Source organism: Carassius auratus, chromosome 14 (assembly GCF_003368295.1).
Source record: "Carassius auratus strain Wakin chromosome 14, ASM336829v1, whole genome shotgun sequence".
Lineage (NCBI taxonomy): Eukaryota > Metazoa > Chordata > Actinopteri > Cypriniformes > Cyprinidae > Carassius > Carassius auratus.
Window position 1 is genome coordinate 20,544,625 of NC_039256.1, and position 13,420 is coordinate 20,558,044.

The window sequence follows — 13,420 nt, forward strand, 5'->3', positions numbered from 1 at the left end:
AGAGGCTATATAACAGTAAAATTGGGTCAGAAATTCAGTTGTGCACACTCTATGTCTCTATTCAAGGAGTTAAATAATGGTTTAGAATTGGAGTGAATATGGATTTTTTTTCCCTTCCTGTTTGTGAAGCAGAGTGGCTTTTACCCTTTATTTAGCCTCAAACTGAAATTAGTTGAATATGTGACGAAAACAAGTCTTCATTCTTAGTTCTGAGATGTTTCTATGCATGTCTGGTTCATTTCAGTGTGGCTGGGTGAAAGTGTGCTGTGTGTTCCCTTATAAACGGACACAAATCACTTTTTTTCTGCATTGTTGTTAGACTATGATGTCAGTTTTTGGACTGGAAGTGATTCCAGTGAGGATGTGCTCTTCTTGTTGAGAGTTCTGACCATATAAGGAGCATGTTACCTGATCCTTCTTCAGCCTGACCTCTCTTCTGCTCTCCTCAGTACGAGTGAATGACAGAAACCTAGCAAGAGTGATTGATTAATCAACAGGCATTAAAGAAAATGGTCCATGATAGAAGACTCTTAAAGGGATAGTTCACCCAAAAATGAAAATGAATTACTCAACCTCATGTCGTTCCAAACCCGTAAGACCTTCATTCATCTTTTCGGAAAACAAATTAAGATATTTTAATGAAATCCGAGAGCTTTCTGATCCTGCATAGACAGCAACGCAACTGAAACGTTCAAGGCCTATGGAGTAAGGTATAAGGACATATATAAATAGTTAATGTGACATCATTTTATGAAGCTACAAAGAATACTTTTTGTATACAAAGAAAACAAAAATAATAATTTGTTTTCAGAAGACGAACGAATGTCTTGTGGGTTTGGAATGACATGAGGGTGAGCAATTAAGAATACATTTTCATTTTTGGGTGAACTATCCCTTTAAGAAAAATGTGATTTTTTTTTGTCCCAAAATCCATGACAATTAAATAATGCATTTAATATTTATCCAACAAAAAGTTTTGTATGAGAGTTGTTTTGAATAAGTGTTACATAAGTAAAACAAAACTTAAATCTATTAAGACTTTTGCCCCAAAATACCCTAAAATAATCTTTTTTTTTTCAATATATATTTTTTTAAATATTTCAATTCAAAATAATAAATTTTTATACTGAATTTTTTATTAAACAATGGCAGACTTGGTGAGGATGAGAATTATGTAAAAAAAAAAAAAATCTAACCAAATCATATCTACATAAATTTGCAACATAAAAAAAATATATATATATATAATGTGAAAAATTAGATCAAATGACCTTAGATTCATCCTTTTGTCTTTGTGCCCAATGATCACATGGATCAAGATATTTTCACAGTGCTTAAGGGCAAGCATGTTTAGAAAGGCACTGTCATGGTGCTTGTTGCTATTTAGTGCGTTAGAAGAAAGTAAATCAAAAGGGCCTTTTAATCTAGGGGCCATTAACCCTGCTGTATCAGACAGATTTCATTTACACAGCTTCTAAGCAGCTGCTTTAGGTATGATGTCAAAGCCGAAGAAAAGAGTTCCAGCAGAACCAGTTTTTGTTAATATAGTCCGGGAATATAGAGATTAAAACAGCCATACAAGATAATTTAATCGAAAGCACAGGCTTTTGTTTATTGACCATTGCACGCACATGAACAGATGAGAATATTTACACAGATGTAAACAGTCAGTACCCGCAACACATTAGAGTAGAGCTGCACATAGTGTGACTAACACACAGCTACGTACAAGAACAAACAGCACATTTACCATCATTAAACCCCTTTCAGCTTGCTTCTGCTACTTTGCACAAGCTGGGGTGCACAGGACTGTTTAGACTTGCCCTCAAGCTCTTTTTGAAGGAGCACACAGATTATACAAGTTTTATTCAAAACTTGTAATTACAAAAGGTTTATTCAAAGTAATCACACACCCTGAATAAATAGGATTTTTTTTTTTACTATAACAATATCTTTACAACGTACAGAAATGTCAAGTTTATCTGTACCTTTCAGTGATCCCTCAATCTCATAGATTCACACACTCGTGAGTTAATTTGCTGTCTGAAAGGAACAAGATTCATTCTTCAATACTACAAATGCAAACATTGAAGAAATTCTGCTGCAGACGTTAAATACTTTTTCCTCTTGACATCCGAATTTCATTCACTTATCTCATAATGCTCTGACAAAGAACAGCAGGTATTTCTCAGGTATGTTTTTTTAAAAGCAAATAAAAAAGGCAAAAAACTCAAATGAAAGTGCAAATCTGCTAGTAATGCTCATGTACTCAAACACACACACTGCTCCTGTGCATTACAATACTGTGGCCTCCTCTCAAATGATCCTGCACGGCAGGACATATCTGTGTAAGGCCATCATCCCCTTGTTCCACAGCGGGTGCATTTTTCCAGCACACAGATATTGTTGGCAGGGTGGGGTCTTATCAACACTTCCTGCTCCACAATTAATGATACCACCCTGCCCAGAAAACATCCACACAACAGCAGTTTATATACAGACCACAAACAGACAGAAAGAAACAGAGAAACCATAAACGCATGGAATGGATTCTACAAAAGATCTGTTTGCTCCTCTACTAATGTTCCTTCATTATAATGGCTCTCACTTCATCTTAAAATGAAGAATAACTCTATATCAGTATCTGCATCCCAATTTACAAACTTCTAGTGCACACTTAAAATATGTACACTTTACCGATGATGTAAAAGTACACTGTAGATAGTATCTGGATGTCATGAAAGAAAAATAAAACAAAATATTAAACAAAACAATAATATTACATACGCACAAATTAATATATATATATATATATATATATATATATATATATATATATATATATATATATATATATATATATATATATAGCATTATCTGATATAACAGATTCAAGTATATACATATACACAGAGTTGATTGATGAGGCAAACAATATTATGAGCCATGGATATGTTAACTTTTGAATAGAATAATTTGTGCAATTTATAATAATAAGTTTTGAAGCTATTTATCTCTCCTAAAATAATAAACACCTTACATATTCTGCAAAAAAATATGTAAAGTTATGAGAAAAGGTCAACATTTGGGAGGCACTAATTCTAATCCTCACATTCTGTTATGAATGCGAAGTGTGCAAATTGGGATGCAGGTCCTAAATGTAAAGATCTTATTCTAATGCCTTTTATACAGAATTCACTGTTCATATCTAACCCATTTTTCTTCAGATGCCTGTCTATCCTGAAACCAAAAACGGCAGAACAATGCAAAGGTTTCTTTATTTCCATGGGTGCGAACTTTACCTTTTTTTATTACTATTATTATTATTTAGCCCTTTTAAAATGAATCTAAAATCGGATCAGCTACAGAATAACTCTCATCCCAACCAATGTAAAAATCACAACTCTCTAAACGGATCTAGATAAAGATTAGTTTAAGATTGTTTAAGATTTAAACAATTTGTTAAAAAAGCACTAACAAACAAAAATGACATTGGGAGGGAACGTGGAGGGTTACGCTTCTCCACATAACATGCCATGCAAAAAAATCAGGAATAAAAAAAAAAAAGGTAATTCCTTTTTTTTTTTTTTTTTTTTTTTTTAACCGACTGTTTAATGCATTATCCTAAATGGCCCTACTACAAAAAGTATGGGCTATTTTTACTATATTTTGGGGGGGTTTTAGTCCCAATGGTAAACACGTTATTTTAGACATTCGTAAAAATGACATTTATTTCATAAATGATTTGAACTACATGGACAAAAATAAGAAATTAATATATTTTCTTTTAGAACAAAAATGAAATTGCACCGTATGAATGGCTCTCTATCGTCTTACTCGGCGGAACAAAAACACAAGGCGTAAAAACCTTCCGAGATTCACAGTCAGAGGTTACAATATAAGATCCAAACACATCTCTACAGCCAATCACAGTTCAGACGAACCAAACCATTTTAAAATACAAGGCCTCCCTCTAGTGGATGGCAAAGAGTGTCATTTTGCTCCAAGGGGGGGAACTACATTGGACAGGCACTTGATTGTAACTGCACAGCAAACGCAGAGCCACCAATCAGCACGCCTCTGAAGAAAGAAGGCAGTGAAAAGCATCAGACCCACAGGAATCTGCCACAGACTCTTCACGTCTCCTAAACAAGCGCTCGCACGTCAAGAGAGGACACAAATAAGCATGCAGGCCAGGTCACTGCAAATTTACTCCTCGCTATACAGATAATAAAATATGCTTATTCTGTTGTTGTAATAACCTCAGAGAAACCAGAGCATGTGATGTCAGATGCTAAGTGGTCTGATTGCAAATGAGAAGTGAATAAATCATAAAACATTTTAGGATGACATAAAAGAAAGAGTGATGAATGAGGTAGAGACATCAAACCAGCCACTTCAGAGACAGGAGAGGTGCCGAGAGAGATCGCTCTGGATGAGACGTGATAGAGAGAAGAGACTCGGCCCGTTCAACTCATCGTTTCGTTCTTGTGCCGGTGCTGGTGGGAGTCCAGAGGCAGCGAATCATCCATGGGAAGGACCAATCGGGTCCCTCGGATCACTGGCTGGTGATCACCGAACGCCAGCTCTCGGTCCAGAGCCTCGTCAGAGTTCACAGGCACTCCTCCGACGGGCGTCCCGCTCGTGTGAGCACCCGCAGCATCTGTGCTCACAGTGACATCACCGTACGTCAGCGTGATGTCACCGTCGTTCAGGATCAGATCAGAGTCACTGTCTTTCAGCTGCTCCTCGTTCTGAGAGAAAACACACACTGGTGATTTCATTGTCTTAGTTTTTGAGTATGTGAGTAGACATTCAGCAAAAAAACTAATAAATATATCACTGATTATTACTAGGAATCTACATGGAGCCAAATGAGGGAATAAAAGGAGCTAAAATGTAATAAAAGTTACACTACCATTCAAAGTTTTTTTTTTTTGTTTTTTTTTTTTATATATATACAAATCAGCAGCATATTAGAATGATTTCTGAAGGATCGTGTGACAATGGAGACAAAATGTAACCCTTCACCCCTGTTGAACTAAATTTAGACTTGATTGCCCCAAATAGTCTCCAGTCAAACCACTGATAAGAGGATATAGATCAGTTATTTTTTTATCCATTTGGAAATAAACTAAATATTTTTATTTTGCAAGGGCAACTGAATAGATTAAAACTGATAGTAATAATGTTACCGTACAAAAGATCGTCAAATTTCAAATAAATGCAGTACTTTTGAACCTTTACAAATATGAAGCACCACAATGGTTGATATTAATAAGAAATGCTTCTTGAGCTGCAATTCAGCACACGATGATGATTTCTGAAGGATCTTATGATACTGAAGACTGGAGAAATAATTCTGAAAATCCAGCTTTGCCATAATGAGAATAAATTATATTTTCAACTATAATCAAATAAAAACAAAACAAAACTTAATTTAAAAAATTGTATGTATTTGCGATCAAATGAAAATGGCTTTTTTCAAAAACATTTTACCGACCCCAGACCTTTGGACCGTAGTGTATATGAAGGTTTTTAATGGCATGCTGCTTTTTTTTATCATCTTATATATGTAATGTAACTGATAAAATGTTTTCAAAAGTCTTTTATCAGCCAAATAAAACAATCTGCACTAGGAATCTAAACCATCACAGTCCAATAAGATAGATATGTTTCATAAAGAGTGGACTCTTGGACTTACTAGAAGTGGCTCAGAAATAGTTAATTAGCAAGGATGTATAGTGAATTTATTTTCAAATATTTGATATAACTATTATTTTGTATGGAAGTAATACAAAGGGCGTGAACTTAGAGAAGCTTTCAGCTTTCGGTTCAGCTTGCTTTAGTGGCTGCATCTCTAAAGTCTAAAGCCCTTTAAAACAGTGTCTTTAAAACACTTGCGCTATGACCTGCTATGAGCAATGTGAGGACTTTGAGTCGAATAAGATATAAAATGCTGGTTTATGTACACATACAAACAATTTTATAGTGTCTCATGATCAAGTCATGAGCACTGGGTTTTTAAAACAACAAACAGCATAAAGTTATACTATTAAAAATTCATGTAATACTAACAATACATAGATTTGCTCAGCTGTACTACTTATAAACAACAGACTAAGTTGTACGATTTAGCATTATTTCTAACTAACAAAACCTAATTATTGCAATAGATGAAACATTCTGATTATCCTAATAACACAGCAATAACAGATGGTTTTGCGTCTCTTGCTCACTATATCAATCCACATTCAATCTGTTCACACCTCGCTGGATAATCAGCTCTAGGAGGGGGGTAATTTGAGTCAGCTGCTCCAGCCTATTAAATGGCAATTAAGAGTGAATTTGAGGGGTCTGTCCCTATAAACAGATTCTGTCTGTCGCCATCAGACAAAACTACTAGTCCCTTTAGTGTTATCTGCCTAATCTAGCTAAAACGGAGGAAAATCCAGAACTATGGATAATTATTAGCACAAACCTCATACGCCTGTGGGCTGGTGAGGCAGCGCGCCAGAGGACCACAGCAAGCAGGAAGTGTGGCGTTGAGCGGTGGGCCGCTGTGTGTCAAAATGGGCTTTAGATAACTGCAAGTCAACAGGGTTAAGGTACTGCACGATTTAGCGTTTCAAGTGATGCTGTCATGATGCAAGTCATGATGCACATGTAAACAAATATGTGAATGGGATTGCATTTGCAACATTTAGGTTTAATATAATCACAGCTTTTGAAATTTATGCATGTAAACATACCTATTGTATTGTGGCTTGGTGTTTTACTCCCATCTGATTCGATCTTTTTTTTTTTTTGATGCAGCTTACTAATAAGAGCCACACAGCAAAGGATACTTGTGATCAAAGTTGTACCAAATCCTAAAGAGCCAGGCGCTCTCCTGTTTAGTGCTCCTCCTCTCCACTCCATCGGGACCGATCTGCAGACAGACACAGAGGAAATCCATCATTAAACAGCTCGCATTAAATAAGCCTCTGTACTTCTGTCTACAGCAGACCAAAAACACTTACAGAGTTCTCCTGATCCGTGTCCACTCCAACACTGCCAAACACAAAACAGCATTACAGCTAATGTAATGAAAACACTTCCAGAACAAAAACACAGTTGGTCGCAATTTCATCCTCTCTAGCTAATTTGAGTTCAGCCGTTTGAGTTTTCAATGGCTCATGCCATGGTATTTACACATCAATCCCTCTGGGTAGAAATGGAAAAGGATGCAAATAAGAACGAAAGCCATGTTTAATGATTTACCTATTCCTATAAATCTGCTTGTGTGAAAGAAAAAGGTCATTCAGACTAAAAGTGAAGTTTTAACTGACCGGATTTTCTGGCAGGACAACATCTGAGTTGTGCCTCCACCGCAGATCCAAACAGTGGAGAAGACCACCAGCAGTGTGGTGGAGAACATCATCCGCCGTGCATATGTTGTTGTGTCCCTGATTGACAAGGCAAAAGTCATGGCACCACGTAGACCTGGCGAGGATGGGAGCAAGAACACCAAAAATGGGTTCACATAAGATATCACTGAAATGCATTTGCAAAAATCTGATTTTAATCAGATTTCAAACCCCATATGGGATTGGTTTGGGTTGAGTATTTTGGTGTTTTGATGTTCACACTAAAAACCAACATCGTGGATTTGAGACTCAAAACTCAAATTTAAAAACTAAATAAATAAACGAAAAATAGGTTCAAGTCTAACCCATTTAACCATAATAGGACTTTTGGGTTTTGCTGTATTCTTCACAGTTTGGACCTTGCCTGCAGCTCTATGTACAAACCTGCAAACATCATCATGTGCTGGAAGTTGGAGCTGATCTTGTTTCTACGGCCCAAGTTAAGCAGGAAGGAAAGGGGGTAGATGTTCGCCGCTCTGCCCAGAAACACAGCCAGCTGGGACGAGAGGTGTCAAGGCGTGACTGAAAAAATGGAGCTACTGGAGCACCCTCTTCAGAACTGTGACATGTTGTTCTTCCTGAGGCCTTTAGAGGGCTCTGTTCATGAAAAAGTGGTTCTGGGCCATTGATTTCTGGGAAACACGATGAACTGTAACTCCCTGGACATATCACTTAACAACAGCAGCCTGCCACTTCCTTGATGACATTAAGCAAAGTACTGCCGCCCAACATAAACACACATATGCTTATTTTATAATAGCAATCCGTCAGATTTTCCACTCGTTTTGGATTTGCTAAGAGCATTTTTGACTATTCTACCTTTTATTTTCTGCTCATTTATTAATTTTACATAGTTTTAGGATACGAATGCGCACACTATGAAGATCGGGTTGAAGACATGGTTATGGAAGGTAAACAATGTCAAGCCCATGTAGGAAAATATGAAGTTCTCAGCCAAAAAATTCAGAAGCTCAAATAACTGAAAGAGAGCACAATGACAAGAAATCATAGTGAGATGTTAATATTAAACATATTTCATATTCTGTAGACCTACAGAAATATTAACTTAGGACAAGTTCAGCAAAGCTGCTCAGCAGCTTTTATAGTTAAAGGATTACTAAGTAAAAAAAAAAAATCATAATCATGTTGCAATGTCAATTGTGTCACATGAAATTGAGTCATCAGTTTCCCAGTGCTTACTAGATCAAGTAGCTAGTGCAAGATTTGTTTTTTTTTTTAAGAAATTAATACTTTTATTTAGGAATGGTGCATTCAATTGATCAAAAGTCATTTATAACATTATTTATAGTGTAAAGATTTCTATTTCATATAAACACTGTTCTTTTGAATTTCCTATTCATGAAATAATCACAAAAATGTGTCATGGATTGCACAAAATATTAAGCTGCAGAAATGTGTGATAAGAAATAGAAATTTCTCTTCATGTGACACTGAAGACTGATGTAATGGCTGCTAAAATAAAATCAGCTTTGCCATCACAAGAACAAAATACATTTTAAAATTCATTACAACAGAAGGTCGTTCTTTTCAAATTTAATATTACTAATATTAATGTCACTTTCACTTCACTTCACTCACTTTATTATTCCACAATATATGTTTTACTTTAACCTTAATCACATAAATGCAACCTTGGTGAGCATATGAGGTATGAACATTAAACAATCTTACCAACCCCAAAGAATTGAAATGTTAGTGTGCATCATACACACTAGGGAGTGGAATAAAATACTTACTTGTTTTGTCCTGTCCTGAGATTCAGGAGACAGATTGTTAAAGGTGTAATGGGCTTGTGTCATTCCACAGAACAGAACTGCCACCACACCTGAGAAACACAACAAGAAGAGCAGAACAGCCATTCATTTATACAGTAGAAGCTTGCAATATGTTTCTATGGGAGGTTCAACTCGAGCTCACCCGTAAATCCACAGGCCTCGGCCAGTAGGAATGTGCTCCACGACATGAGGAAGAACAGTGCCGTCTCCAGCAACGGCAAGTCCCTAAGCTTAGTGAACTTAGTAACGTGGAAAGGAGTCAACGAAAATATCCGTGGGATGAAGAAACTTCTAAATGTATTATTTAACATTAAAGGTGCTGTATGTAGGATTGACACCGAGTGGTTGAACTAGGTATTGCAGTCCAAATTCAAAATATTGGAGAGGGTTTTTTTTCTCTCCTGGCCCTTCCTCCTCAGACCTGACTCAAACGTAGGTTGCCAGATTGATGACACAAGGAAGAACGAGCGCACTTGATGATGAATTAAATTAAATACACCCTTGGTCCCTGTTGTTAACTGAGAAGATGCGTCAAAAAACGCTGAAAATGAAGTGGATTTGCGCATCTTCTCTATTAACAACGGCTCTGTGTAGTAACAGCTGCTCTATGTGAAATGACGCACCTGATGGAATTAACCGCTGATTAGAAAACCGGCTTTACTGACGAGACGCGCATAACGATCGGCCGATCGTGATCGGAGCACCCCTAACCAAAACAAAGATCAAAGGAGAATAACTAACTGTGGCATTGTTTTTTTTTTTTTAGATAAACAAGTTTGTTACCTTAGCATGTTTCTTATATATCTGCAAACATATTATGGTATTTTTATGCTTTAGTAGAGTCAAAAACTTACATACAGCACCTTTAATAGTGACTATCAAATATAAAGAAGAATGAGATCTATACATGCCACAGGTGAGATTCCAACACATCCCAGTAATTTATCATAACAGTAATAACAAAATAAAAAAAATAAGTGAGATACAAAATTTAAACAATAAAGGATATCAATGCAGTAACGACTCCAGTTGCCACTCCAAGAGCAAAAGAACCACTGAAGACCCCCAGGAAGATGCCAAAGGACTTCAGCATGGCCATGGCTTCAAACGTGTGAGTGTTGTCTCCCTCAGGCTGATATGCTACAATTGACCTGGGAAAAAAAAACAGATGCATCCACACAAACTCATTCATTGTATGACATTAACACACAAACTTACAGAAATCTAAAAGGGCTATGAATGTTAAAGAAGGAGATTTCACTGTTCTTCTTTATTATCTGCAATAATGCAACAGTTCCATCTGCTACTGGAAATCCATTACAAACATTAACATTATGACTATGAGCAGGACTGGGAAATACACTAATGTTTTTCTAACATCTAAACACTTATCAGATGAGGTGTGCTCTGCAGAGATAGTCATTTTATTTTCCATTATTTCCCAGTCTCTGCACTGTTTTCTTAAAAAGGTCATATTATACAATTTCTATCATCTATTGTTTCCCCCTGAGGTGCATAATGTCTACAAAGTCCCTGTGTGTAATTTAGTTTTTCTAACTAATCTTTGATCATAGGATGGGAAATGTTAAATGGGCTCCTTTCATTACTGAAACCAAGGCTGATTTGCTGTTGTGCTCAAAGTAGTTTTAACTTCATAATTGATTCATAAAACAACTGTTGCTGAAGCATACCACATAAATGGTTAATGGTAAAGAGTTTTGTTGAACTTTCCCATATTTTACTCTTTTAAGGAATTGTTCTCCTGCATCTTAATTTAAATACATATTTTAAATGTATTGGGAGTTCTGAAAGACCAAGAAAGGTTTAATTACCCTTTAATTGCTTTTCAAATGTACCTTGTATCCAAATGATAAGCTCTCAAATTAATAAATGACATTTTTAGTATTTAGGAATAGCAGGAACAAGAGAAAACTTTCTAGAGGGACACAACATCACTTCAAACTATGAAGCAAATGGCTATCATTCAGTCTGCAAATACCCACAGCTCTGCCACATCCACAACTTCTAGAACAGTCAAGTTAATGAACTGCAGAATTCCCCTACAGCTAGTTCAAATGAAAGTGGAAAGGGATTCTTCTTCCCTTTTTTAGCTTCCTTCTTTTAGCTTCTTTGCAGGTGCTGGTGTGAAGCATAACTGTGGGTCATTTACCCTGCATGTTCTGGTACAGACCAGTCAATGCACACACTAAAAATCCACTCGGCAGGCTCAAAGCTACAAGTGCAGCACACCCATTGAGGGGCGTTCTCAGTGTCTGGTTCCCGCCCTCTGTATAAGCCACGCCTCTAGGGCTGTGATGCCCCGCCCCACTTTGCCTCCCATAATAAAGCAGCATGCTGGAGCAGATGAAAGATCCAGCAGAGAAAGAATCGGATGTTAAGTGAAAAGTGATAATTATTCATTCTGCATTGTGTTTGTAAATATGACAGTGTATAATCATGAGCAGTAGAGGACTTACGAGGAAAGTACGACAGCGACGGCATCATTCAGAACACTTTCTCCAAACAGCAGGGCGTATAGGTCAGCATCCACCTGCAGCTCATTGAAGATGGCCAGAACTGTCACTATAAAACAAAGCCCCGCCTTACAAACATTACAGACCAATCCTGCATTAGCATTTGGTGCAATCTGCCATTTCATCGGATGTGCTATTCTAATGCAATTTCAGTCTGGAAGTCTGGAGTGTCTGGAGAAGTTCAAACTCAATTTTATATAGAGTATTTAAAAATGTTAAAATGTTACCAGGGCATAATCGTGACACAACATACCATGAATTTTACAATGATGTAATTATGGATAATTTACCAATGGCATATAGAATATTTGCAATGTCACAATTCCATTCCATGGAATTCCATGGTTACCATCATTCTGAGACGTATTCCTGTACAGGGAACCAATAAGGACTGAGCTTTGAAACAGGTTACTTCCTGTTCCAGACAACAAATTGCTAAATTATAAATGATAAAGCTAGGCTTAGTTTAGAAATTCCATAACACACCCCTCTTGCAAAAAAACAAAAAGACAACACCACATACCTAATTCTGCAAATAAATGCTTGATTAATACACATTGAGGACTGCATTTAGGCACGGTTACAGGGACTATGTCTGTAGTACCTGGGTCAGTGGCTGAGACAATGGCACCAAAGAAAAGGCAATCAGTGAAGAAGAAATCGCCACCCAGATAACCAATTTGCTTCATCAGCATCACACAGCCGTACATAAACGACCTGGAAAATACAGTGCACACCTCTATAATCTGGCTTTCACTCTCATCACTGGAGCAACCACTTTGAAAAGCACTGACAAAAGACATTGTATACACTGACCCAATGATGAAACAAGACACCACGGTTCCCACAAACGCATAGGCAAGAATGGAGCCCAAGTTCCGGAAGAAATGTCTCTGAAACACAGACAGAATAATTTAAACGATTTTTCTACACTGAGCAGTACATTCATTATCTTGTGCACACAACACCTGGTCTGTATTAATGATTAAAAAACAGCTCTTACTCGTTTTAAACTATATCCAGCATGAAATATGATAGGAGGCAAGAGAATATTGAAGAAGATCTCTGGATCAAAGGTCACCTAAAACAGAATTAGAATGATTCAGATATTGGCGTTTCATTCACCTTTGATCAAATAAGAAAAGGTCTAAAAAATTGCCCTACTGTTTAAAGGTTTGGGGTATGTAAGATTTCTTGATGTTTAGACATAAACATTTTCATGCATCTGTCATGTGAGGGGCATGTGCTAACAGAGAATGACAGTTTGTCAGGCACTGAATTAATATGTGTGAGTGTGTGTTGAAATTAAATTATTGGTATTTATTTGAAACGCCTAGCGAACATGACTGAGTTCAGCAAAACAGACTGGCTATTTATCTATGAGTCATATTCAAATAAATTCTGAGTTCCCCATAACATTTGTGGTTTCAGCTTCAGCTCCAGCTTTCGATTCAAATTCATCTAAACCTGTGATGTAGGTCAGATGGCTGCTGTATGATTGTTGTGAGGTGATATTCTACCTTGCGGAGCATCTCGTTGTCCTGAATATCATCGACTTCATTGGCACTGATCTCTCCTTTCAGTGTGTACTCATAGAACTTACTACTGACATTCACCAGCAGTGTGGCTGGAGTGCCATTGACATTACAGCTCAGTGTAACATTGTTCATGTCACTGGGAA

The 13,420-nt window shown here is 36.9% G+C and overlaps 1 protein-coding gene across 1 annotated transcript in view; it reads right to left on the bottom strand.

Moving 5' to 3' along the window:
- Positions 1–3,576: 3,576 nt before the first annotated feature.
- The window catches only part of LOC113113974 (sodium/hydrogen exchanger 6-like), an 11,366-nt gene continuing 1,522 nt past the window's right edge, over positions 3,577–13,420 (bottom strand). The window contains exons 2-16 of the mRNA XM_026280620.1: positions 13,260–13,420; positions 12,743–12,820; positions 12,556–12,632; positions 12,344–12,456; positions 11,683–11,788; positions 10,215–10,356; positions 9,348–9,453; positions 9,167–9,255; positions 8,275–8,388; positions 7,794–7,905; positions 7,332–7,485; positions 7,023–7,053; positions 6,849–6,931; positions 6,482–6,587; positions 3,577–4,754 (exon numbers count right to left, since the gene is read on the bottom strand). The exon at positions 13,260–13,420 is cut by the window's right edge and continues 39 nt beyond it. Of these exons, the coding sequence (XP_026136405.1) occupies positions 4,470–4,754; positions 6,482–6,587; positions 6,849–6,931; positions 7,023–7,053; positions 7,332–7,485; positions 7,794–7,905; positions 8,275–8,388; positions 9,167–9,255; positions 9,348–9,453; positions 10,215–10,356; positions 11,683–11,788; positions 12,344–12,456; positions 12,556–12,632; positions 12,743–12,820; positions 13,260–13,420 (1,757 nt within the window). The 3' untranslated portion in view covers positions 3,577–4,469. The remainder of the gene's footprint in view (positions 4,755–6,481; positions 6,588–6,848; positions 6,932–7,022; positions 7,054–7,331; positions 7,486–7,793; positions 7,906–8,274; positions 8,389–9,166; positions 9,256–9,347; positions 9,454–10,214; positions 10,357–11,682; positions 11,789–12,343; positions 12,457–12,555; positions 12,633–12,742; positions 12,821–13,259) is intronic.